The sequence below is a fragment of the Nematostella vectensis genome, chromosome 7 (assembly GCF_932526225.1).
Source record: "Nematostella vectensis chromosome 7, jaNemVect1.1, whole genome shotgun sequence".
In the NCBI taxonomy this organism is placed as follows: Eukaryota; Metazoa; Cnidaria; class Anthozoa; order Actiniaria; family Edwardsiidae; genus Nematostella; species Nematostella vectensis.
This window is the reverse complement of record NC_064040.1, coordinates 5,929,531-5,957,113: the sequence shown is the minus strand read 5'-3', so window position 1 is coordinate 5,957,113 and position 27,583 is coordinate 5,929,531. Positions and strand designations below refer to the sequence as shown.

Here is a 27,583-nt window from a genome sequence, read left to right as displayed (position 1 = left end):
CTCAAAGTGCCGATTGACACACACCACTTAGAGCGCTGTCATGACGTAATAATTTCATGCTGGAAAAACGCCTTTCCAGCTGACCATAGGGTAATACGATCGGCTGTTTTCGCAAAGTAAATAATGATTTCGGAAGCAAAGTACACGTGACGTTGCGTTGATAATACAAATGGTGTTCTGATTTAATCAATTCGCCGAAAGAAAGGCGGCGAGAGTTTGATTTTTAGACATGTCTCGACATTCCCTTATCTAGATGAGGCTTTTTTATGACCCTAAAACATCAAACAATTTGGCAGTTTGGGGAAGATATGTCTGGGATATTTAGAATACAATAAATACTTATACGAGTTTACGGAGTGTCATGCTCTAATGGTTTAATTAATCATGCCTTGTATGTTTACGTCTTACTAAGACAAAACAATTAAACTCTCATTTAAAAGCCCTTAGTAGATATTACATTTGCTGCAGTTGTCTGTCCTTGACTTTCAGCTACATCGACAACTAAGGCACTTGTGACAACATTTTTCCCAAAATAGTCTTATATATGTTATTTCATATTGTCATATTATCAATAACAATTATCCTCAGATGTTAACAACTAAAATAAATGCTTAACTAAATGCTCAAATTCAATTTCATATTGTCTTTCTTATCAATGAAAATTCTCCCCAGATGTTCATAACAACTAAATGCTTAAATTCAGGTAGTTAACAATTATAAATTGTGAAAAGCCCCGTACGGACATTGCCAAATGTAGAGCTTCTCGATGCCAAAAACAACTTCATGCTTTAAAGGATTCTGTTTTATTGTTTTATCCAGAAGTTTACAATGTCTATATGCTATTTAATTTGTGTCCTTTTTTACACACTTTCAAAACTGATTATGGTTATTAATATGTGCAAATAACATACATGATGAAATTGTATGCGTTTTTGCAAGACAACTTTCCTTTTTGCATTCTACAAATCATGAATATGCATGCACAAATTGCAACTTTTCCTGCAATATCGTTTGAGGAAAGTCCTGAGACGTGGTCCAGTGGCTGTCTTGCAGCGATCTTTGAATTGTCGGCAGACGACGGGATGTTCGTCCTTGCATGCTGTTAAAAATTATAAAAGATACTGTCATTATACCCTGAGTTTTTTGCCTTCTTCAAAGCCCAATCTATTTTAATCAGAAGGAAGTTGAGCACCCCCACCCACCACCTCCACTACATCTCTCCGGTATTTCGCCCATAAAATTTGCCAAAATACAGAATGTGTATTGATTATCTTCAGGGATGCATAGTAGTTGACGATGAAAAAGCACCCTAGTGAACCCAGGGCGTCGAGGTCGGAGTTACGAGGCGCGAGAACAAGGAGGAACAGTGCGGCGGAGGGTAGGGGAAGAAGAGAAAGGAGGAAGGTAGAAACCATCCGCCTTGTTACGCTGAGTTCCCGAGGAGGAGGAAAAAGTGGTTTGCTTAGCAAGAGATCTTTAATGCTGCAGAGGAGGGTCGTGAGAAAATTAAGCATAACTCGTGATACGTGAACAAGTACACATATCACGTGATTCTCACGTGGGCAAATAAATATAACACGTAATACACACATGGGCAAGTAAATATAACATTTGATACCCACGTGGGCAAAATAAACATAACACGTGATTCTCACGTGGGCAAGTAAATATAACACGTGATACTCACGTGGGTAAGGAAATGCAACACGTAATACTCACGTGGGCAAAAAACAACACGTGATTCTCACGTGGGCAAGTAAATATAACACGTGTTACTCACGTGGGTAAGGAAATGCAACACGTAATACTCACGTGGGCAAAAAAAACATAACACGTGATTCTCACGTGGGGCAAGTAAATATAACACGTGATACTCACGTGGGTATGGAAATGCAACACCTAATACTCACGTGGGCAAAAACAACAACACGTGATTCTCACGTGGGCAAGTAAATATAACACGTAATACTTACGTGGACATTTTTGTTTTTTCTTGACTATAGAGCCGTCCTCACAGCAAACCAAACCAAACTTACGAGCAAGAGTACTTTTATGAGGACTTTCGCACAACCTGGGAGCCCTGCTCTCTGTTAACAAAAATAATGGCGTCAGTGCGGTATATGTCTGTCTGTCCGTCTGTCTGTCTGTCTGTTGTTACAGTACTTACTGCATCCGAATCCACACGTCTTATAGCACTCATTTCGCAATCGCCCGCGCAAAACGAACTCTTGTTCAGACGTCGCAGCTTTAGCAATATCGCACAATCCATTATCTCTCATATCTTTACAGTAATCTAGTTCCCTTATATCCATGCAAAGTTCCTCTGAAAATTGAAAAAGAACAATACAATTTTATGACGAACACGTTGACCCGTTTCCCCTACCCTGATGTCCGATACGAAGAGAACATATCTTTTTGAGATGTCATCCTAACAAAATCATCATAACAAAATAGCGTGGAGAAAGCATCCATTTCCATCGGCTGTATTTTGGAAAAGCTGCTGCGATATTTTTATTGAATTCTTTTAATGAAGATGAAGTATAAAACTTGATTTTTAAATTATTATCTCGAGATTTCTTTATATAACTTGATTTCCAATATTGAATGAAAATAATAACGATGAAACAAGACCAGGCTGACTAGGGATTCTTGAGTTTCCTCACACTTACTCCCGCAGCCTTCGAATGGGTATCTTCTTCCTGTCGCTTCCTTGTTCCCGTAAGGGCAGCATCCGTAAGCGCTGTGTGTACAGTTAGTCAGAACTGAAAGGAAAGTTGAACGAGCCATTGGTATTTCACTCAGTAGCGGATCTAGGGGGAGGGTTAAGGGGGTTTAAACATTTCCCCCCCCCATCCCTTTGGGCTGCCAGAAAGCCATATGTTACAAAAAAAATACCCCCTCCCCCCTTTATTTGTCCAAACCCCCCCTTTAGCGAAAAGCTAGATCCGCCCCTTTTGCGCTTCCAAAAATTCACGTATCAATTTCGATTATTTCAACACCAATCAAATATTGCAATTTAGATATTTGTATTGACAAAAAAAAAGAGAGAGGTGTGGCCATCCAAGCCGATTTGCAGGCGCAGTGAAGAGCTTCCTTTGAACTAGTATTTAAAAAATTCCAAATCAAATTTCTGGTAACCTCTGGCGCGATAAGATCGCGTAATATTTTTAAATATTTCCGTTATAAAAGCTCCCGTTGAGTCTACGTCTTGAAAGAAAGACTTGAATAAAATAGAAGAAAACAAAAGTTGCGCCGTGGCACAGTGGGGAGTCTGGGCACTAGGGCATGTCGTGTATACTTCAACCGTTTCTCAAATAAAGCAAAAAATATTATATTAAAAAAAAAAAAGAAAATTGCTCTTGACCTGCTCTCACATTGTGTTTTGGTTTAATTTTTAATAATGGAATATCCACACACAAAATTATATCGGTATCCAAAAGTTATTTTTTCCAGCAATAGAACAAATCTTTTTTATTGTAGGATCTCATTTACATTTTTTTTTGCAGCCGTATAACAAGCCGAATCAGTGTTGAAAAATGTATTTGAAATAAAAAAAAATGTTATAGTTAAAAGCTTACTTACAATCTTTTGGTATTTCCCGAGCAAAAAGTACTGCACACACAGTGGCCAAAATCACCAGCTGCAAACATGTCTTTGGTGGTGCCATGATTTTTTCTGCTGAGTTGTGTTTGAGGCTTTGAAGATGGGCTTCAGCTCACTGTTCTATTTCAACAAGAAAGTAAGTTGTTTATATAGCATTGATGAACCAATAGGGAGCATCAACAGTGCTGTGGTAAGCCAATCAAATGGCATCAACAACGCAGCGACGCCAGCGTCCATATTTGCATTTCCCGCCAAACTTGCAGAATGAGCTGTTCATTGAAAACCCCATTTAAATTTAACTTGAGCTCAAAAATTATTTTTCAAAACGTGCAAAATAACATAAACGTGTAACCAACCAAGTGTTTTTGTTAAACTAGAAAAGAAAACATTCTTTTTTCTGGCGGTTTATTGCCAACCGACATCACTGCAAAGGAATTTTTCCGTTTGACCGATTAAAGTTATTATCTAAGGGGGTTTCTTTCGATCAACGGTTTTTTCGTGTTTTTATGTCTGGAAGACCTTCTATGTATATTTATTTAAGAACCAAAGTATATATTTAAGACAAAGATCGATGCTCAAATATCATTGGTTGTTTGTCCAAATGCCTTTATTTCAAATCCGAACAGCTTTGAGTTATGCTTTTTTTATACATTTTTAAACTTCCGTATAAAAATTATTTAACTTTACATTGATGATTTGGGGGTGTTTTAGGCTATATCTAACAATACACAAGTAAAGACAAATGAATTGTATTTTACAGTATTGCTCTACTTGGCTATTAACATCTCCTAGTATCTAAAACTAAACACGTGCTATCCATTTTTTAAGAAATACTCATTGTTCACTAAACATAACGAAAATGCAATGAAATTTATTTTATTGATATGATATCGTTTTTACTTTTATTTTTTACTATGTTTTCGTCTGTATACCAAATACTTTTTAGAATTTATCATAACTATGTACTCGTCTGTGTACCAAATAATTTTTGTAATTTATCATAACTATGTACTTGTCTCTGCCCCATGTCGTATCAATACCAAGATGTGTTTTAAGATTATTTTGATTTTTGGAAGCAACGGTTGAGATACTTTGAATTTTACCATCAAACTCAACACAAACTATTTTAGTCGGGGCTCCTTTGTTTACTGGCCATGCATAGTCTAGTAGTGAGTCTAGAAGTGTGTATCTGTTTATCAAATAAGAAATTTTATGGCTTTAACAAAGCTTTCTGTATAGCTGATGAAAATCAGTATTTCATTATTTGCACTGTAAAGCATTTGCGCGTAAAAAATAAGAATTAACAAATTTGCCAAATTTGGTTGTTTTCACCACTAACTGATTCAATTTTAACGGTTGACATTTCTGGAAGGAACGGTTGAAATACTTCGAATTTTACTACCAAATACTATTCAAAACATACCAATGTCCCGCCTTGTAAGACTATAGCCGCTATCTCAATACGCGGAGTTTTTGATTCTGTGATCAACAATCAATAATTTTGCCATCGATTCATAAGATTCACAAAAGACTCCAGGCGTAGATGTCTGGTTAGCACTGGAAAAAAGTGGCCAAATTTGGTTGACATTTCTGAAAGCAACGGTTAAAATACTTCGAATTTTACCATGGAATACAACTCAAAACATACAAATTCCCCGCCTCGTAAGGCTATAGCCGCTAATGTCAATATGCGTTGTTTTTGTTTTTGTGATCAACAATCAATTAATAAGTCCACAAAGGCTTTGGGCGTTCAAGTCTGGTTGTTAAGCCAGATGAGCATTCTTTAGAGTCTCTCGAGTGAGAAATAGCTAACCAAGTTAGATTGCCAATTAGTTTACTCAGCATGATATGATACACTGTTTGGTTTTTGATGTAACGATGCGGAAATTTGAATTTTTAAAATCGGAATTGCAAGCTCTTGCAAGTGTGCTAATTGGTTATCAATCAAATAAGATTGCACTCGGAGAATCTTTGTATCGTTACCAGCAGTGCTTCGATGGGAATCAAGTAAATAAGCAAATAATACATATGCTACCCATAAACCTCCGCGGGTTACGGACGTTACGACACATGGATTCTCGGGTGCAACCGTGCAACCTCTTTTGAAATAGCCTTTTTTTCATATCAGTCAATCTTGTTTTAAAAACTGTCGTTTTTCTAGCTAGCTCGGTCATTTCCTTTTTAGGCATTACATACCATATTTGGGAGTCCGCTTCAATCATATTTTATCTTTATTATCGCTCTAGATTTTTGTAAGTCGAGAATTTTTAAGTAAACTTGCCGGAATTCGTGTTTACTACGATTTTGCTAGTAGCCATCTTGGATATGGAGCCTAGTCCCTAACGTTTTATATCACAGGTCTCCAGCGCGCTCGCCCCAGGCTTTTAGACCATTTAGAAAAACGACAGCCATTGATTAATTATTGATGTTTTTTTTTTATTTAAAAAAAAAGCTCAATCGGACACCCTAAGGAAATGTCAGTGAGTAAAGCTTACCTCAGAGTGCCAAAGTAATAATGTGGAATAATATTATAGTGGAAAATAAAATCCAGTATCATAGCTCTTTAAGGTGGCGGGCTACAATAGTTTTAAATAGTTCATCTTTGAGAAGACTGTAGAAATATTTTTACTTTTGAATAAAAATGTCTTAAAATGTGCGCGATGTTTTTATCACTTTGTCACGTGTTTGAAGAATAGTATAACTAGAAAGACTACAGACAAGCTGTAAATAAACTACATGGTCTGCGTAGGCATGGTGTAGACAAGGTAAAATCTTTTGCTCCGGCGAAGGGCTAACGCTCGAAACGTCAGCGCAACTACTCTGTTTCACAAAGTCGTTTAACATACCTTTTCAACCTTTTGTTGATTTATACCTTGTTTGTAGAATAGTTGCGCTTAATACCTCTAATGATCTGTCGCCGAATTTACGTCCTCTACTAAGTCCGACACCTACGACAACTTGTGTTAGAGGACGAGGACTATTTAGGTTCCTTTTAGCCAAATAATTTCATAGATTCAACAATGGTGATAAGGGTTCTTAAACTATAGGTTAAGATTTATTAAAAACTCATTAGAAATTATTTGCTTTTCTAATTTCCAATAGGCAAGTGATCCTAATGTCACCAACAATGGAAAAGGCCTTTTACTATAATATATTTAATATATTTATTCATTTATTTACTATTATTAGATTACTGCTGTTTTAAATATCCATATTTAGATTCGGAAAGTATTCTAGCGGGCCAGGACCTTCGTCAGTCAGACGCAGTATTGAAAATTACCAAGAAGACTACAACCCCGTCTACCTTGGCCGCATGCGAGTCCGATGGCATCCCGTCATCCCTTGTCGTGTGCGAGTCTAATGACATCCCGTCATCCCTTGTCGTGTGCGAGTCTAATGACATCCCGTCACCCCTTCCTTTTGCTAGTCGCTATCGGACGTTTTTACAGGGGATGACGGTCATCATCATTGCAAATACAGTATTGTGCAAGTGTTTGATATTCGATCGTACTCCAAAAAGATCTGTGGCAAGAAGTATTGATATTAAAGCAAGCGCTTTCTTTTAGTAAGGTCTGTATCGTTCCATTAATTGGGCATGGTAAAATATATGCACACCTATTACACTGGAAGTATACGATAAAAAAGCGTGGCGTCCTATTGCAAATTTCTTACAATGTCAAGATCTACTACCTTGCCAAAGTTCATGCTTGTACTAAATATTTGGCATACTTTCTCCAGTACTATTTTCTTTGCGCGGTCCTGTATTGACGAATCTCTTGAGAGCTTATATTTTGCCAGGTATGATATTTGTGTGACACGCTTCTCTCGCCAAACACACCTGCCAAGTTGTTTGTTCTGTTAGTTAGCATGACACTAAGTTGAGCCATAAAACAATCAATATGATTAAGTTGGGACTCCCTTTGTTTATCGAAGGATTAGCTTTTCAGACGCAGCACCCAATGAGCGTTGGGAGAGAGAAGCTAAAGCTTTTTCCATCTTTTACGTGGCTTCATGCTGATACACTTAAATGGTGAGTTTACACGTCGTTGTGAGAGAATAGCTAAAGCTTTTCCCATCTTTTATGTGGCTTCATACTGATACGTTAAGATGGTGAGTTTACACTTCACCTGCAGTAACGACAAAATGGTGTCATTTTATTTATTTTTTTCTTGTAGTTTTAACATTTTCTTGCGATATTGACTGAAAAATGGTAAAACTAGTTCTTTTGGATAACGGGATGCATATGAGCTAGCAATTTCCTAAAAACAAATTTGATAGAAAAATCCAGAATGCGGAATATAGATAAGAAAGGAATATCTTGCTATTTGGAAACTCTAGTTTCGTATCCAATTTTTCAATTTAAAAACCATTAAGACTTCCTTCAATTAACAGAATAAAGATATTTTTAGCTCATACTAAACGTACTAACTCTTAACATTTAGACTGTTCATGAAAACAGGTGGAAAAAAACTAAAAAGGTCTGGCCTGGGCGCAGACCAGGATCTCAAAAAGGGAAATTCACGGCTTAATTTCAATTTTCTACAAACAAATAACGTGAGGCCGTAATGCGCATACCCCGATTTTGGCTTTTGAAGATATTTTATCCTTCATCATCCTTGCGCTATGTATAGGCTCAGGGACGAAAAGCTCAAATTTCAATGACACTTTACAAAAAGTCGCATCAATTTATATTCAAAAAGACGCATTTGATGTTTTGTTTGCTATTACTCACTAAGCACTTTTAAGAAATTTTCCGCCTTCTTAGATGTAAAATGGTCTTATTAAAAGCGTCATGTCATGTTTATCCCTCATGTCTTTGATCAAGCTATAACTTTTCTTTCATTTCCCCCTTGCTTTACCCTGGTTCCAGAGCCTCGTGCGTCTCTTTATTTAGTGGCCAGCGAGATTGAGACCTCAACCTCGCTGGCCACTGAATAGAGAGACGCTTTAGGCTTTGGGACCAGGGTACCCTTGCTTGCCCCAGTTATGCAATCTTCAATCTTCTGCTGCTGTCAATTCTTTTCAGCTCGCCCCAATCTTCTTTGTTATTGCATTTCTGAGCCCGCGAAGTGTTAGCGGCTCCCTATGCCTAACGTCTTCGCAAGGAACGTCTCTGATTGGTTACATTTTCACGTCCCTGCCAAATATGGATATATACCAGTGTTTCCAACACTGCAAGAGAGAGCCTAAGTGCCAGAGCTTGAATTATTACATAAGCAGCAACACGTGTCAACTAAGTAACCGGACGATCGCTCACAGACCGGGAGATGCGCGCCAGGATAGTGACGTCGTCTACTTTGAGAACCCTTTCAAAAGTAAGTAGTTCTTCCATTTTCGCTTAAATGTCCCTCAAATAGATTCCATGGCATTAGCTAGAAAATTATGTCTTGGGTAGGTGTGAGTGGTGAAGCAAACGCCATCTCTTTACATATGCCTATTGTGGTATTTGGACTGCACTGGCAGGGGCGGATCTAGCTTTTCGCTAAAGGGGGGGGGGGGTTGGCTCAGTGACAAAGGGAGGATGGGTTATTTTTTTGTTACAAATGGCTTTTTGGCAGCTCAAAGGGGGGTTAACCCCCCTAAACCTCGCCCTAGATCCGCTACTGAGTGGAAAGGAGGGATGGGTGCGCCAGGACCCTATATAGGCGCCATATTTTTCTAGCCATAACGGAACCTCTTTTATATTCGAAAGATTGAAATGACTCTTTTAAAAGGTTCCTATAAACTATTCCATTCTAGGGTTATTTTTATTTACAATGTAAGGCATCACTTGTTTTCCTCTAGTTCGTTGCCAAAACACACAAGTATGCTACCTTTTTGACATTAACTATTCTAGTTCCTCTCGGAGCTGTTTCGGCAATGCCTGCGTTATCGTGCTCTGAGATAAAGCAAGCCTCCAGTACATGGCTCAGCGGTATATACTGGCTTGTTAACGCGTCGTCCGTGATGCAGGGGTACTGCAATCTAACCACAGGGCGTAAGTGATCCACTGATTTGTGTATAAATTTACACCTATTTCAAATATGGTTGCACTCGAAGAATCCTTCTTTCATAACCCACAATGCATCATGGGTATCAAATAAATAAAAAAAGGGTAAATAGAAACGGTGGTAACATTCAATCTCACCCATACTGCATCAGAAACGGCTATTTCGCTATTATTTGAATTTCATTCATCTTTGTGTAGTCATAGAGACCTGCACAGGCAGCCCATGCCAACATGGAGGGACATGTCATTACCACGGCCTTGGTAACTACAAATGCACCTGTAACATTGGCTTCACAGGAGCAAACTGTGAAACAGGTACCATATAATTTAAAAGTATTTTGAGTACGTCAAGGAACATTTTCGATCGAATTTTTATCCTTCTCTGAAGATATATTTTCTTGCGATATAATTTTGCTTTCAATTGAATATTATTATTTTTTTGCGGAAAAAGGCTTGAAAAATGCTTTCTGATAAGAACTGACCACCCCCGGAAGAACAAAACGGGATTTTTTTTGCCCTTATCTCCACGGAACACAAACCCCTGGGTACGGGCCTGCAATATTTATATGTGCGTATTTGGAAAGTTAAGATATTGTTTTCTTCTCCAAACATCGACGAATGCGCCAGTAATCCATGTTTGAATGGAGGGACGTGTGTAGATGGCGTAAATACATACACGTGCGTGTGTGCTCCACTGTACACAGGCGGAGCTTGTGAGACTGGTAAGACTGGGTGAGCCGATAAAAGTTTGAAGAGATAATGCATGCTTTTATGTTCTTATGTATCAATCGGCGAATTAAATGTTTATATTTTTGTCAATGGAAAACGCTTGTTTACGTCATACTTCTAGCATAACACCTTTGTACCCCCCCCCCCCCTTGCCTAGCACCCCTCCCCCTCTCAATGTTGTAGTCTGACAAATGCAACCTCGTCCTCAGCATTCTCCTCAGTATATTTAGTATATAACTGATTTAGGAATCTTTTATCAACCATTAAATTCGCCAATTGATGCTTCTGGTCAGTGGGGACATTTTTAATGAGTTATCACATCTGCAAGTAACAATAATAACAATATAACACCCTAGTTCTAGATTTAAATCATTATACCACAAAGTATCAGCCTGCGAGCTAGCCCTCCTGTGTGTTTTCGTTATTCAGGATCCCTTTGGCGAAAAAAATCAAGAGCGATTTTTTGCTCGCCACAGGAATCCCGACACCCCAAAAACATGAATTTCTGAGAGAGCCGGCTTGTAGGCGAACAAAGTATATAATCAATCGTGGTATACACGTGTTAAAGGCTGTGTTGTCATTCAATAGTTTATTTCGTGTTTCATTCTAACATTGCTCATATGAACTCATATGAAATGCACTACGGGCGTGTACCGGTAGTATTGTCTGCATGCACCGGAATGAATAAATCAAAATAATTTGATTTTCTATACGATCCCGTTGTAGAAATGGACGAGTGCTACACTTATGCTACACTAACGGACGCTAGCCGCAATATTTATCGAGCCAGCCCACAGCAATTATGCGACAGCGGACTGGGCAAGAAGTGGTACCGCTTCTCTGGTGCTGCTGGAACTAGAATCGCGACGTCATGTCCCCAAAAGAATATATGTAATACCGCGGCTCCTGGTTGGCTAAACGCTTATCATCCTTCCGTAGCTGATGGCGTCGTCTCGCGCAAAGTGTGTTTCCATTGGAATAGCAATTGTTGCCACTATGAAATACAAATAAGGATAAAAAACTGTGGGGATAGATTTTTTGTTTATGAATTTCCAAATCCCCCGACTTGTAACCTCAGGTATTGCAGTCAGTAGAAGTAAAACTTGACCAGGAAGTTATAAAATCAGGGTGGATATAGGCATCTGTCTGCCTTCTCACATATATTTATTGCATTTTATAGACAAGACGACTTGATTTCTATAGTTTTATACGAGGATGTGTGCGTATCATTGCATTTTAGGTTTTCCAGGGCTTAGCTCTGGGTGACTCCTAAAACCTCAGATTAAATAAATGGTTTCTGCCGTTTCTGTCTTGATTGTCTACTAGACTCACTGTATTACTTTAACTATGGTAATGTCATTGTCACTTAGCCTCTTTTACTGTTGAGACATCGTACCGTAAAGAAACAATTGTGATTGTAAAAGCCAAGGTATAAGAAAAAAATAACAATGGACAAAATGTACCTATCACTATGCTCTTTCTAGTCGTCAAATTACTGAAAAGCAAACACATAAAAGCGTTGTCTTTAAGGTGACCAGATCGTGTTGAACGGGAATATTTTCGCGCAATTGATACTTTCTTCAAATTCTTATAACAGTGTTTTTTTATTAACATTTGGTCATTTCAACAAATCCACATAGCAAGAAAATTCTCAAAGTAAAGTGTGCGTGTTGTGATCTGTATACGTGTGACGTCATTATTTAGGTCCTGATTCTTCTCAACGTGATTAGCATAGGGTTCGAGCTGAAGCTCGCGTGGACATGTGTGACGTCGTCAATAAGATACTGGCTGTCAAGGTAGATCAGGCTGAAGGTCACGTGAACAGGTTCACATTGATGTCATCATTAAAGTACTGGTGCTCGATCACGTGACCGGAAGTCAAGGTAATTGAGGCTAGAAGTAATGTGAAGAATAAGTTGACATTTAACGTCATCATTAAATTACTGGTGACCGTAAGTCAAGGTAGTTGAGGCTTGAGATCACGTGACGAATAACGTCATCATTAAATAACTGGTGACCGGAAGTCAAGGTAGTTGAGGCTTGAGATCACGTGACGAATAACGTCATCATTAAATTACTGGTGACCGGAAGTCAAGGTAGTTGAGGCTTGAGATCATGTGACGAATAACGTCATCATTAAATTACTGGTGACCGGAAGTCAAGGTAGTTGAGGCTTGAGGTCACGTGACGAATAACGTCATCATTAAATTACTGGTGACCGGAAGTCAAGGTAGTTGAGGCTTGAAGTCACCACTTGCTGTGTCACGCCTTTGATAAAGTCTATCATCTTGTGACGCTGGTCGTTTTTTCTTCTGCGTCTAGACTTTTTGGATTTTTTCCCATTTTCTCCCTTTGATTTACCATCGTTGTTGCCTCGGTTCGCCGATGAGTTACCGATGGTTTCCCGGAGATTCACCGATGATTTGGGTGTGCTTTTGGACTTTTTGCGTCTTGGATGATTGACTTGTAAATTGGCACCCGATGACGTGTCTCCGCGACTCATCTTCTCCTTTCTAGAGGAAATAACAACCACTTCTTGGATCTTTTGATTTTCGGCGCCGCTTGTTCCCTTTTCTTTCTTGGCGGCTTTACTGCCATTCTCGGTTTTACAGATTAAGTATTTCTCGTTCAATTTGCGCAGTCTACGCTGCAGGCGACGTTTCTTATTCAGAATCTTCCTGTAGCATTCGTTTTTCTTTTTTGGTCCGGCTGTATTTGATTCTTGCTTGCTTTTTTTACCGGAAGCCTGCTTACTTTTCTCATCCGGGACTTGCTTGCTCTTTTCACCCGGAACTTGCTTGTTTTTTTTATCCGGGACTTGCTTGCTCTTTTCACCCGGAACTTGCTTGCTTTTTTTATCTGGGACTTGCTTGCTCTTTTCACCCGGAACTTGCTTGCTTTTTTTATCTGGGACTTGCTTGCTCTTTTCACCCGGAACTTGCTTGCTTTTTTTATCTTTCTTACTCATCTTCTTAGCTTTCCCACCTTGCTCCTTGTAGGTCTCGTTCCCAGTCTTCTTCCTTTTCCTCCCTTTGCGTGCTGCGTTCCCGGATGCTCCTAGACCCAGTTCTCGCCGGGCTACCCCAGTAGCCGTTATAGGTTCTGCTAAACCCTGTGAACTTTTCCCTGAAAACAACATAATCATTGAATCTCATAGATAAGCCTTGCAGCTAGAACATTTACAAAGGCATAGGTATGATTTTGAATATATACAAATATTTAAATAGCATCTTAATGTTCACACAAAATTAACTCATTTTGATATGGCATTCACATCAATTTTCCTTTCCAACTATGGTCTTTTCCTTTTATATTCACTTCATGATCGATCTGCGAGATTTTGCAACATCCCTTCCCTTAGTAACTTAAACATTTCTCCCCTCCACAAAGAATATAAAAGAATGCTATCATCTCCATTTACCGAGACCAGTGTTATCCTCACCCCACCCCCTACGAGTAATACCTTCTCTTCATCTAGACCAGTGTTGTCCTCACCCCACCCCCTATGAGTAACACCTCCTCTTCACCTCGACCAATGTTATCCTCACCCCACCCCCTACGATTAACACCTCCTCTTCATCTAGACCAGTGTTATCCTCACCCCACCCCCTACGAGTAATACCTTCTCTTCATCTAGACCAGTGTTATCCTCACCCCACCCCCTACGAGTAACACCTCCTCTTCATCTAGACCAGTGTTATTCTCACCCACCCCCTACGAGTAACACCTCCTCTTCATCTAGACCAGTGTTATCCTCACCCCACCCCCTATGAGTAACACCTTCTCTTCATCTAGACCAGTGTTATCCTCACCCCACCCCCTATGAGTGATACCTTCTCTTCATCATAAACTGTGACATCATAAACTGTGTTCACCAATCACAGTGAAAGATTTACATAGCCTATGGCAGCAAAATCAACGTTTTCTTTAGTCAGTTTACCCTACAGGAGATGGTGACAAACAAAATCAATAACCTTTCTGAGCCCCAACCAGGCCTGTACCCAGGGGGGTGCAGGGGGTGCGAACGACCCCCCCACACACAACGGCCGAAGGTCATCTTTCGGTTCTCAATAGACGTGCTATTTATAGACAAAACTATAAAGAATAAGCTAGACCCCTCTGGTATGTAGCCAAAGTCTGACAATAAACGTCCGTGGAGATACCGCAAGGGCATAAAAAAAATCAATTTTGTTTTTTCGGGTTTGGTCAGATTTTCATCAGAGAACCCCCCCCCCCCCCCCCCCGGCAAAATAAGGTCCACTTTTTCGGATTTCGCACCCCCTCCCCCCAAGAAAAATCCTGGGTACGGGCCTGCCAACGTGTTTAATGTAATCTATTCTCTGCTTAGAACAGTGCAGTGATCGTCTTCCCCACGCAAATCCCTAAAAATGCAATTCATCCATTACCTAGACCAGTGCCATAACCTCGCCAGCCCATTTTCTTCAGTAATCGGTAACCCATATTATCCTGTGGAATAAAGCCCATGCTGTCCTGTGGAATAGTATTCTGGTGTGTTCCATCTTCGGGTTCGAACGATTTAATTTCAGCTTCACTTATTCGGTTAGCAAACAATGGCGGTCCCTCATCAATACGACCGGCAAGCATTGGCGGTCCCTCATCAATACGACCGGCAAGCATTTGTGGCCCGTTTTCAATCCAGTTTGCTTGCATTGACGATCCCTCATATATTCGGTTAGTAAACATGAGCGACTTTGTGGCTTTGTAATGCAACCCATAGCTCACATTATCAGCAGCCGGTCCATACCTGATCTTCATTGTTAGAAGCTCTATTTGCTGGGTTATTTGCCGTCTCTGCTCCTCTAAAAAGAGCAGCAAATTCAGGTCTTTATCTCTGTCATCCATTTTGTTTGTGCTTAATGGGCTGCGCGCTCAGCATATGCAAATAGACGTTCTGCATGTGAGAATTTGGACTTTCTAAAGGAGACTCGTGCGTTGCCGGTATCGCGCAGCATTGCTTGGCTCAGGTCCGACCATTTCTCGATGCTGGTTAGCATTCACTTAGTATGTTGGCTTATATCACCTGACCAAACGTCACATGATCACGTGCACGAGAGCGCTTAGTCCAGACCTGGGACTCTCTTTGCGTTCGACATTCTGGCTCGCGTGAAAGAGGGTCCAGTATTTATTGCATGTGCATGCGCGAAAATAAACCGCATATATGCGGTGTGGCCTGGTAGCTTAGTTCAAGATGGCTGCGAAAGGGACGAGCGAGGGTTTATTTCAAAAATAATACGCTGATTTTGGTCGTGGGTAAATACTTGATTGTCAATCTTTTCTGAGAACAGTACAGATGATAATTAGAGTCTGGAAAATATATCAATCAAAGAGCTTTTCCGTTTTCGTTATTTCTTACGCGCGCTCTTTAGGCAATAGCGTCATTTCAGACGAGCGCGCTTTTTTGAATTTGATTTTCAATCACATTTTATCGCGTTTTTATAGAAAACAAATCCCAAGCAGTTCGCTGATATTCCTTCACATGTACAAAACATTCTTTTCAACTTAGCGATGATCGATTTTCGGAGCTCTGCGCTCGACAAAGTCTAGCGGGAATCGACCTTCCTTTTGCACGTCCGTTATTGCGCGCGCTCGTATTTCAACTTTTGCCGTGAGTCGCTGATTGGTACATGTTCGCGCATGCGCATGCAATAAATACTGGACCCTCTTTTACGCAAGCCAGAATGTCGAGCGCAAAGAGAGTCCCAGGTCTGGACTAGAGAGCGCTTTGATAGCCAACATTGTGTTTATTTTACAAAGGCCGCTATCTGTGATAAACTTGTGGCCCTGAGTAAAAGAAATCAATTGATAATTGTTAATTAATTGCCTCAGCTGACCTTTTAGCATTGTATTTATTTTTTTACAGGCAGCCATATCTTGCGCGTCCTCTTATCTTAAGGTACCAACATGAAGCCTTCTCCGTATGCAACGCCCTTTGACTCCCCCGCCCCCTTCCATCCCCGTTTACTCGCCACAGGCTTTCCGCGTTCAGATTTTCTATTCCATTTGCATTTCCCTGATGCCCGCGTGTGCCCACGGAGAAGCTAAACTCTGTGCCAAATAACCAGCGTGGCCCCCGTGGTCGAATAGCCACAGGTAATATAGGCAAACAAATAGATTCCCGCTATTCGCAAAAGGCTATTAATAGCTGTAAAAAAAAAAAAACAGCCTGAAAACGCATTTAAATTTCGTTTTTCGTATTTAGTCAAACAAATAAAACAGAATAGAAAACTACTATGTAATATACACGACTCAAGGTTGAAAATGATATATAAAAAGGTAACGTTACAATGTCAAGCGTGAAATGCATTGCGTGACTCGAGGTGGCCCTGTCAGTCACGTGAACACTTGAGGAACCGAAGTACTGGGTACGGCAGCCTCACTATAAAAGAAAGTTCTCCACGTGTATTCCACGTGCAGACTTCATGGAATTCATCTTGGTTGAAATGTCAACGTCGCTTGGTGATTAATGTGATTTGCCTTTTAGTGCCTATTGTTGCATAAATGTCGAACTCGCTTTAGCTGCTCATCAGTATGTCGTGCCGTTTCATTGCTCGGCTGTAGCTGTTGAAATTCTTCACGAGTTCGCTTTAGCTGCCCATTAGTACGTCGTGTCGTTTCATATCTCGCCTGTAGATGTTGATCATCTTTACGAGTTCGCTTTAGCTGCTCATTAGTATGTCGTGTCGTTTCATCGCTCGGCTGAAGCTGTTATCGTCCTTGCGCTGTTGGAGGAGGCTTTCAAACTCGCTCAGCAGATCGGTGAGCGATGGTTGCTGATTGACGCTTGGTATATTGAGTAGGGTGTCGAACAATTTGCTCCAACATCCTGACCATGATCTGAAAACAGGGTAACGGAGTCAAGATGCCATATTTCACATTAAGTGAATGTGATTAACCACTCCTTTGTTTGTTTACAATTGAGAATACAACGGTTTAGTTGCAAGGAACTTACAAAGTAACCACCCACGATTAAAGTCTAATACCTTATCAACAATATTTGTTTGAAAGCATCTTAGTAACCTGCTTGAATTAACCGATGGAAATGGATTCTTCCAGTTACTTGGCATTGTGCGGGAGTGTAAAATGGCGGCGTGTTTGGCCTTCTTTGAGACCAGTGCATTGTGCCATAGTGCCAGAATTGACTGCATGTATGGAAGTGGTCATAGAAAAGGTAGAGAGTGTGTCCTTCTATCATCAAATAGGATATAGCGTTCGTTCATGTAACGTTGGCCAGGTTATTGTATATGTGTGAAATAGGAAAGTGATCAAATAGGATGTAGCGTTCGTTCATGTAACGTCGGGTATTGTATATGTGTGAAATAGGAAAGTGATCAAATAGGATGTAGCGTTCGTTCATGTAACGTCGGGTATTGTATATGTGTGAAATAGGAAAGTGATCAAATAGGATGTAGTGTTAGTTCATGTAACGTCGGGTATTGTAGCCTGAGTATTGTACCCTGCGATGCAGGGGAAGTATTTACTTACCGCTGAAAGGATTTGGTCGGAGTCCACCGGTTCGTTTTTGGTTTTCGGAACACATTCATGTACTCGCCATGGAAGAGGCAGTGCAACACCCCAAGCAGACCGTATGTGTCAACCTGCGAACAGAGGGGCGTGTCAGTACCCTGCTTGGAGTGCCCTGTCTCGCTGGGTTACCTGTGTTATCATGCATGGGTCAAACTGTCTAAATAGATTATCTTTATCCTCTTGCATGCATCAGACAATAACCTTTGTCAGACTAGTTTACCAGAGTCAGACCGGGAAACCTGTGTCATACCAGGTCACCTGTGCATATCAGCTCTGTCAGAAAGAGTTATGAGTAACCTGTATCAGACTGGGTTACCTGTGTTTGATTGTCTTATCAGTATCAGACGGATTCTCTGTGTCAGAATGGGTTACCTGTGTCATACCAGGTCACCTGTGTGCATATCAGCTCTGTCAGAATGAGTTATGAGTAACCCGTATCAGACTGGGTTACAATCGCCGACCGGGTTACCTGTGTCTGACTGTCTAACCAGTTTCAGGCGGGTTCCCTGTGTCGTAATGGGTTACCTGTGTCAGACCCGATAACCTGTGTCAAATTGGGTTACCTGTGTTGTCCAAGGCCTTCTGGTTTTCATCTCAATGCACTGAAAAGCCTCTGTGTAGCAGTTGGCAGTGAAGGACGTACCGGGCGGAAACAGACGCATGTCAATGCTGCGACCAAAGTCAATGAGCCGGAGCGCAACTGAGTTCTCACTGAAAATGATAGAATAATCAAAAAATGCATCACTCCCTTGAACGCCCTATTGCAATAAGATGCATTGCAAACTTGAGATAGAAGCACCGAGCATGAAGCTGCTTTCTTCGATCAAACTCCGATTCCCAAAATCATTTCTAGGGGTGGTTAGTTAAAAAGTCAGATACATTTATATGTTTATTACTGCTAACTGCTCTGTCAGAAACCGGCCCCTTCCAGGGGAGGATCTAGCATTTCGCTTAAGGGGGGGGGGGGGGGAGGGGGGTAGCGGAGGAAGGGGTCTTATAGGTCTGGTAAGAGTGGTAAAAGGAAGGGATAAAAAGTCGGTGAATAAACGCCTTACTTTGGGTCATTACATTTTCAAGGGCGGGAGCGCTCATTCAAAGAGGGAGGCTTATTGGAAGCTGGGTACTAAAACAGGCATTTACGGTAATGTAATGGTAATGTACCGTACCACTCTGTGTTTAAGTGATACTGAAACTACTCTACAACACAGGGAGAGGATAAAACAATGCCAAAAGGAAGTGAATCCCCACCTCTCCAGCACCAGCACGTTATCCGGCTTGAGGTCTCCGTGGATGACGTCACAGGCGTGCATGGTTTGAAGCATGCGCAGTAAGGCAACGGTTAGAGCCATCGCGACTTCCTCGGAGATCCGCTGACCGTTACTCTTGTACTTATTAGCGACGTCCTGAGAAGATGAGTGAGGTTTCAAGTATAAGAAAGGTAATATTTTTATTTCTTTATTTTATAGCCTGCTAGCCAGCTCTCCAGCTTTTTTGTTCGCCACATGAACCCCAACAGCAATTTCTGAATTAACCCACCGGAGAGCCGACAAGCAAGCTATTTATTTAGAAGCTTTCTTCAAAAATAAAAGAAAGAAAAAGAACACGATCATGGGGGTAGCTGCCGGGCTCGATGTCCCAATATGGCGCCCCAGTAGCTCGGCCCAGGCCCATAGGTAAGGGCGTGACCGAGCTGTCCCTAGCCTGCTAGCCGGGTCTCCGAAAGTTCGGTCCCGAATCTCCGGGGACCCGCTAGCAGGCTAAGCTGTCCCAAGACTTTGAATCAATATTTGAATCTTGGGGTTAAGTTGGTACAGTGGTACCCCGATATAAAGAAATGGCAAGGAGTCAAATTTGCATCCAAAATCCCTCTCTGTATTCTGAACGCACCTCTGAACCTTTCTTCTTTTACCCTAATTCGCGTGTTTTCAATCTTTGGTTCCATGCATCGGGTCCCGCAGCGAGTTTAGTTTATTAAAGTTTGGTGCTAACCATTTACTTAGATAACAACTGTGGCCACTTACCAACAAGGTGCCGTGCTCCAAGTACTGGTCTACCAACACAGAGGTGCCGCCCGCATACGAGTATAGCGCCGTGGGCTTCATGAACGCATCGTGCTGCAGAAAACACGTTAGATTAAAGTATCCATAGGTTTGGCATAGCTTTCGAGAGGAATACATTTTGGTTAGATCACCACTTCACATTGTGCTTCAAGCCTTACCATTTTCTGGGAAAGTCCAAGTTGGTCGATTCTTGAGTGAAGCTGTCGAGTGATGTAGAACTCCATATCCGAGGAACACTGTTGGACCTGTGGCAGAAATAATCAAATATCACCTGTCTTGGTACGACTACAAAAACTACCTAGGCAAGCAGTAGAATAGCTGTTGTCTGTGTGCTGTAGGCGTGGTGGAATCAGGGAAAATAAATTAATACAAGCTTGAAATGGTATGGCCGTTGTTTGGAAAAAAAAGACAAATTTACCTTCAACAATTATATAAAAAAAAAATACGATATTACTCGACCCCCCCCCCCCTTTTTTGCCTCGACGAGGTGCTCGATACGTCAGCATATCTAGTCTCTGTTTCCACAGAGGCGTTAAGATACCATCTCAACCTTGTGTTGATTTATTTCTCTGATGACATGTCTTGAGTCTTTAGCCCCTGTAGTCCACGACAGGCCAACGTGGAATATAAACTCCCGATACTCGATACCGATTGCACCATGAAAAATTAAAATAAAAAATGTGCAGTTCTTATGTATGTTGGAAAGGGAGGGGTATAACCAATGAGACGATCTCTTCCTCGGCCTCAAGGTCTTAGCTAAGTCAGGAGATAACACGATACAGGGTAAAGGGTGAGGTATAACCTTGAGCGCGACGATCTCTTCCTCGGCCTCAAATCCTGTGTAGGTGAAGTCAGGGGAAAGCTTCACTGCGCGGTACACCTTGGCGAACGCTCCCGACCCGATGGCCTCTTCTACACGGTAAAGGTCATTATCACCTGCAATACACAAAGCCGGGGGTTATCCCATGCATTTTCTTTCCTTTACCATACCACCAGTACCAATCAGTGATTCAGTGCGGTATCAGACATACGTATCAGACATACCAAGTCCTACAGCAAGACGGGGCGCGATCCTCGGCACTTCCTCATCACCCAGGTCACAGTAACCCTCGTACGAAGAAACGTGGGAGGGGAGGGTGGACAGCAGCTCGCGGACCACGTGATCACTGAATGGGTTCACATCGGTTGTACCATCGTCATGGAAGGTAGACTCGCTCAATGTCTGCTTGCCATCAACTAATGCTGGTGCATCACTGGACACTGATTCGTCAACTGTATCATGCCTGCAATTAACGAGGATTGTGTGTTAAACTCTACGCACCATATTTTGGCAATAAGTTCACCTTTCCCTGGTCACACTAACCTGGAAACCTCAGGTTTGTAGTTAGAAACCACAGAACAGTTCCTGGAAATCCCAGATTCATCCCTGGAGACAATCGATGTATCCCTGGAAAACTCAGGCTCACTTCTGGAGACCACCGAGTTATTCATGAAAACCATGTGATCGTTCCTGGAAACTAAAGAGTTACTTTTGGAAACTTCAGGTTCACTTCTTGAGACCATGAATTTATCATGGGAAACTTTAGATTCATTCCCGATGGACTCATTCCTAGAAATCATGGGGTCATTCATGGGGACCAGAGGTTCATTCGTGGAAACAGAACGTTCAGAGACATGGTTGTGTTGCTCAGCTATGGAGGAGAGATGACCCTGACCCTGTGGTGCAACACTTTCATTCCTGGACATCATGTGATGACTTGATGCCGCCGAGGATCCGGTGGATGAGGCAGAGCTTGAAGAAGACCTACAGAAAAACACAACATTTTAGCCAAGGCAAGGCAACTGGTGCAAATATAGGGGGGCCGAATACATTAAGAAAACAATGGGGGAGGGGCACAACCACGCCCCTACTGGTTATTTACTTATATATATATTTTAAATATTGGGGGGGCACGTGCCCCCAGTGCCCCACCCCCTGCTACGGCCCTGCAATATGATGTGCCTGATGTTGCAAGATATACCTGACATTGAGACCAACCTGTAATCTTCCTCACTGCGCTCAAAAATCGGGCTCAGTATCTGTCCTGGGGTACATGCAAATTCCTGGCCATTAACAGCAGCAGAGGGTTCATCTTCGTGCTCGGCCATAGCTGGCGGTTGGATGGAGCTGACAGAGAACGAAGGAGGATCAATGCCACCGTGGAATGGAGTGGAGGCAACGTGTGCTGCAGCTGAGAAGGTGGTATAGGTGGTGATGTCGGTTGCGTGGGCATCTCTGGCCCCTTCAGTTTCCTGGTATTCTACAGGTTCTTCCTCCTCCTCGTCTTGCTCAGTTAGGGGACACACTGGGATTCCAATTGACGGCTGTAGAATGCCTGCCAGTGGGCGGGTTTGAGGCTCTTGAGTGTAATCCCGAGGTGGCCTAAGTAAGCAATTACAAGACCATTTAACAATGTCAACCAGCTTTAAGCCTTTCATTGTCTTACTTTGTCAATTATGTTTGTGGCAAGTGTCTTTTTGTTCATCTGTTTGCAGGCCAGGCCATAGTTGTAATGTTATAAAAATATACCTTACCTGTTTTCCTGATCTTCAACATCTTTGTCTTTAGGAACGGCTGCTACCTCCTGTTTTGACTCATCGTAAATAGCAAAAGTAGGGCCTACAAAATGATCAATCTTGTTAGATAGCAAGACTGTGATAACAAGTGTGCCAGGATAAGCACCCTTTGCTGACAAAATGTTAGATTTAAACACCCAATAGTCTTTATGGCTCTCCCCTAGCACACACTGACATCTAGCAGGTACACATGATATGAGATCTTTTGACAGGAAAAATTTGTGTAGTGATCCTGTGACCACAAAATGATTTCTAGACACTCTTACCCTTGAATAAGGATCCGGCAATTGGCACAATACTAGACCCCTCGTTACTGAATGCTGCTTCAAAGTCTCCCCGCCCTGCAGGTTCTGGCACGGCACTGGACCAAGGCATGGCTTCATCAGCTTCCAACATTAGTGGGTTGTTAAACATTGCCATTACCTCGTCAATGGCAGCCTTAGTATTAACAGTAGGGGAGGGGAAGGTCAGATAGGACGTGTCACCTGACTTGTTTGCTTCGGGCGTGTCTGACAGGTGCTTTCCTCTGGGTGTGGTTTTCATATGCCCTGATATACCTGGAGCACCTTGACCAGTTTGCAGTAAGTCAGGTCTTGGCCCAAGTGCTCGGGCAACAGGCCTAGAGGGCACACAAGGAGCTGGCACCTCATCCACCATCCTTTCTCCCAGTGCTCGTCTATTTTGCAAGTTAACTCTTTGATCTTGTAAGGCATTTTGTGGAGCCATCTCTTGGTCTACAAGAGCTTGTCTTGAGATACCTGGATGAGAAATATCTTCATGGGGGACCCATCTTTCACCCAGTGCTTGTCGCATGGTAGCTTGCTGGATAGGTCGGAAGGCTGAATTAGGAGGGTTAATGTTCGTCTCTTCATAGGGGTGTTGGACAGTTCGGAAGGCTGAAGCAGGGACAGTCTCACTACGAGGTGGGTCATGATAAATCATGTTCTTCATTTTGCTGCCTTGTGATTCTAAAAAAGAAAAGAAAGCACGAGAAAGTAAGGCATGTTACACTGTATTGAATAAAGTTGGAGGTACCCACTAACCAGTATCACAAAACTGAAGACCTCTGCGAGCAGATCGATCCATCCTAAAAACAGGAACCATAAGATTTGAATAAAAAAGCATTGCGTGATGAATGATTGATTACTACAGATTAAGTTGTTTTATGCTGCTAACATTAACTTAACATGCAAAAAGAAAATACTCCTCATGTTATACTTCTAGTTTGGAGCACATACCCATCAACAACTGGTTTACTGAGTGCAGTTGCCATTCTAGAACGTTCTAAAGGCAACCTGTGACAACTCCCAAAATCCATCGGCTCATCCTCCGCCTCTGTCTCCATGACAACATCAGACGTGGACACCTGACCAAGAATGAATTAGGGTTGATAAGCAATCACAAATACCACTAAATATCCATGACAAGTTAACTGCACCTGGGCTGTGGCCATGGCAGCTGTCCTGGCGGCCTCTTGCCGTCTTTGGACTCGTGCTATGTATCTCCTTGAGAGCACTTCCTCCAGTTGGCATTCCTCTGCATGGATAGGATAAACCTCAGCTTTGGGGTACATCACGCACTTGTTAAGGTAGGGGTCTGGCTGCTCTATGTTGCTGTACTCTGTTGACCATGCCTTGTTGGCAAGCTTTGTGAGCAGCCTTGCTGATCTTAACTCCTCAAACGAGAACTCTGTTGCCCCAGCATATATCTTATCCTTGCAGTACATCGGTTTAAACCTTGGGTCCTCGCCATTGTCTGCCTGAAATTGGCAAAATGGATAAAGGGATGAGATGGGTTGAATTTTGATTTTTTTATATTGTAATTCCCATCAGTTAGTAGAAAAACAGTATCAGAGAGCTAACAGGACGATTTAGTCGTATGCGACCTGCCTACAACATGTCTTAGCCCTGAATTACACGCTACAACTTTCGTTGTCGAGCATCGTAGTAGAGTCGTAGGCTGATTTACACTCTACGACTTGAGTTGTGAGGTGTTGCGGGCAAGTCGCATACGATTAAATTGTGCTGTCTAAATCAGCCTTAAAGACCCAACAAGAGGCAATAAGAAAAACATCCCTAATGCATTGTATGTTGAATACCATTGTTATGCCTTTGAATAAATCATTAGCCTGCAGTTTGTCAGGTTTGCGGGTACTCAGCACTTTGTCGTTGACCATCTGGCCATGCTGGGGTGTGCAGGGCAGTTTATTAATTGCCTCATCATCAATATGAACTGTGAAGTTCTGCTTAGAAGCGGTACTGTCAAAGGGAATTGAAGGCTGATATCTTTGCTTGATCTGAAATAAACACAATTTCAAACTCTTTAATCACATAACATCTAACATTATCCATGTGTGGAACACAGACATCCAGGCAAGGGAAAACATGTGTATTAAGGTCATTAATTTAAAGTGTTACCCTTTCTCACCTTCGCTTCACTCCATTTTCCAGCTTCTTGGGTATTCTCCTTGATTTTTGTTGGCTGAGTGGGTGGTACTGCCCACTCTCCCGCCGCTGTTGGAATACTGCTGGCTTGGGTTGGTGCATCGTCTTGGAATATGGCAAAACCCAAACCCTTGGAGTTTCCTACTGGCTTTGCTACTCCAATTCCACCCTTTTTGGAAGCTGAAAGTAATTTAATTCCCTCAATATCAAGTGTAATGTGTCCCATACATTAAGGATAGTATGCTACAAAATATGCTGTTCAAATTACATGAAAGGACACCAATAACTTTATTGTGGAGGGATAACAGAATTCAATCATTTTGACCTAGGATTCTAGATTTGAAGGTATCTAGGGATTTAAAAGAAGTGTTTTTTTCTACTCACTAGTAACTCCATGTCCTGTCCTCTGAGCTCCCACAGTACCCTTCTTGCCATGCTTTTTTAGTCCACCTAGTGCGACCCTCTGAGGATCATTTTCCTGGTTTATGTCATCTGGTGAATCATTAGTACTGATGAACTCTGAAAGCCGTCTCTCAAATGCTCTGTGGGTATTAGAAACAATGCCTTTATGAATGTGCACTCTCAAGCTGAAGTGAACTATCCCAGACGACATGAAGTGTCAAAGAATCAATTCAGATAATCAAGGTTTGAGTGAAATACAGCATAATATTTTATCAGATATATTAAAATCCATATATTAACTTCTACTTATGTTTTCTTTCCAGCAAATTAATTGGCAATGCCTTAATCAATATAGTAGCTCTTACTAATATTATCTTTCAAGCAAATACATAGTTAATCTATATATTAGCTCTTACTAATGTTGTCTTTCAAGCAAATTCATTGGCAAGGCCTTAATCTATATATTATGTTGTCCCTCAAACAAATTCATCGGCAAGGCCTAAATCTATATATTATGTTGTCCCTCTTAGCAAATTCATCAGCAGTGCCTAAATCTATATATTAGCTCTTACAAATGTTGTCTTTCATAAGCAAATTCATTGGCAAGGCCTAAATCTATATATTATGTTGTCCCTCAAGCAAATTCATCGGCAAGGCCTAAATCTATATATTATGTTGTCCCTCAAGCAAATTCATTGGCAGTGCCTCATTCTATATATTAGCTCTTAGTAATGTTGTCTTCAAGCAAATTCATCGGCAGTGCCTTAATCTATATATTTAGCTCTTACTTGTGTTGTCTCGTCAGCACTTCCATGGGCTGGGCCTCTCTGTTGATGCCTAGGGTGTACACTTCATCTGCTTTCTTGTAGTTGCCCTGTCTCTCTAGATTGTAGGCCCATGACTCATATAGTTTGGCCAGCTTACTGAACATGCTTTGACTGTGCATATAGTCATACACATCTATAGGGTCTGTGCAGAGGTCTGCCTTTGGAAAACAAATTTGCATTGTCGAAAAATAAATCAACATAAATCAACTATGTTGGTTTAGGGTGTAAGACACAGTGCGGCAAAGACCTGCTCTCTTGTTGCAGAAAAATAATATTCAATGTTTGACATAAATATTAATTTCTTTGTTCCCTGCACACTCCAGACACACTGCTGGTGACTAATGATTACAAACTGGAGATAAGTATTTATCTGCAACCAGGAACTAGGAGTCTAGTATGCTAAAACTGCGCCTTTCTTTTGTTAAGTTACGTATAACCATTCATTGTGAAAATGCAGTATAAAAACATTCATGCGTGAAAATGAATCATAATTAGATGGTCTGAAGTACTTATCTTTACTTAAAACTTCAGCTTTTTTTATTTAGTAAGACAGATTCCCTGGTCACATACAGTATTCTTTAAAGAAACTTACATATTGGATCCAAATCTTTAAATAGCGCTCGTCGTGCTTGTATTTGTCCACGTCTTTAAAAAGCGATATACATCTTTCCAACAGAGTACTTTGGTCACGACACCCCGTCGGAAAATTCTCACAAATCCACACGATATAACTGGGAAAACAGGGTTCGGTTAAGAAGTAAGATCAACAGGCAAATATAGCATACATAACTAACTGTAAAAATCCACTCTTTACACCAATTTGATTGCGTTGTTAAACTGTTGTTATACCCCACATAAAGCCCACATAAGCGTTTTGAGTCTCAGGAAAACGATCTTGCTCTTACCTATACCAAACTTGAAGTGGATCGTCGCCTTCATAAGTCCTGATCTCTGTTTCAAATAACCTGTAATACATCACATCAGTGTCAAAACAAGTTGAGCATTAGATAAGAACATATAACTTCACGACACCTACTGTTTTTCACGTGAAATTTTCGACTGATAGTCGCAAGAACTCGGTGCTAAAGCAGCCGTTAAATTTGCCACTTTACGGCCGCTTTTCAACGGTTGTACGTTCTCTTTGCTCAGCTCCCACTCAGTACTATTGCTTAGGTTTGTTTCTGCGCTCATTTTCGAGGTAATCCCGGGTATTTTATGGAAAAAAGGGCAATAAATTCCACAGCCCCGACAAGAAACACAAACACCAAGTCTCGGTTTGGAATGCAACGTTTGAAATCTCGCGGGCGGGAGAATCCGCTGACCAATTGCTCGTATACACACCACAGGAAACCCATAGTGTCAACATAA

At 41.4% G+C, this 27,583-nt stretch overlaps 4 protein-coding genes and 1 long non-coding RNA gene across 5 annotated transcripts; 2 read left to right on the top strand and 3 right to left on the bottom strand.

The window, feature by feature from the left end:
* Positions 1–787: 787 nt before the first annotated feature.
* LOC116604086 lies at positions 788–3,724 on the bottom strand. The gene is made up of 5 exons (XM_032365971.2): positions 3,583–3,724; positions 2,670–2,762; positions 2,168–2,323; positions 1,974–2,087; positions 788–1,099 (listed from the first exon to the last, which is right to left on the bottom strand). Exons 1-5 carry the CDS (start codon positions 3,665–3,667, stop codon positions 960–962), a joined length of 588 nt encoding a protein of 195 aa, XP_032221862.1. The 5' UTR covers positions 3,668–3,724; the 3' UTR covers positions 788–959.
* Positions 3,725–7,231: 3,507 nt separating this feature from the next.
* On the top strand, positions 7,232–11,634 carry LOC5520707 (uromodulin). Its single transcript, XM_032365730.2, has 5 exons — positions 7,232–7,633; positions 8,630–8,918; positions 9,440–9,580; positions 9,791–9,907; positions 11,048–11,634. Exons 1-5 carry the CDS (start codon positions 7,631–7,633, stop codon positions 11,413–11,415), a joined length of 918 nt encoding a protein of 305 aa, XP_032221621.2. The 5' UTR covers positions 7,232–7,630; the 3' UTR covers positions 11,416–11,634.
* A 275-nt stretch (positions 11,635–11,909) lies between these two features.
* On the bottom strand, positions 11,910–15,667 carry LOC5520706 (protein PXR1). Its single transcript, XM_032365729.2, has 2 exons — positions 14,728–15,667; positions 11,910–13,447 (listed from the first exon to the last, which is right to left on the bottom strand). Exons 1-2 carry the CDS (start codon positions 15,182–15,184, stop codon positions 12,525–12,527), a joined length of 1,380 nt encoding a protein of 459 aa, XP_032221620.2. The 5' UTR covers positions 15,185–15,667; the 3' UTR covers positions 11,910–12,524.
* A 102-nt stretch (positions 15,668–15,769) lies between these two features.
* On the bottom strand, positions 15,770–27,517 carry LOC5520688. Its single transcript, XM_001640469.3, has 22 exons — positions 27,252–27,517; positions 27,121–27,180; positions 26,808–26,946; positions 26,177–26,373; positions 25,371–25,528; positions 24,970–25,166; positions 24,641–24,838; positions 23,981–24,301; positions 23,781–23,908; positions 23,586–23,629; positions 22,809–23,510; positions 22,501–22,585; positions 21,965–22,348; positions 21,290–21,730; positions 20,971–21,209; positions 20,729–20,862; positions 20,085–20,171; positions 19,888–19,980; positions 19,115–19,269; positions 18,430–18,577; positions 17,825–17,937; positions 15,770–17,176 (listed from the first exon to the last, which is right to left on the bottom strand). The coding sequence occupies exons 1-22, from the start codon at positions 27,404–27,406 to the stop codon at positions 16,999–17,001; spliced, it is 4,356 nt and encodes a 1,451-aa protein (XP_001640519.3). The 5' UTR covers positions 27,407–27,517; the 3' UTR covers positions 15,770–16,998.
* LOC116604063 lies at positions 17,176–19,299 on the top strand. Its single transcript, XR_004290895.2, has 2 exons — positions 17,176–17,510; positions 19,075–19,299. It is a non-coding gene; the product is annotated as an uncharacterized LOC116604063 (long non-coding RNA).
* Positions 27,518–27,583: the final 66 nt, after the last annotated feature.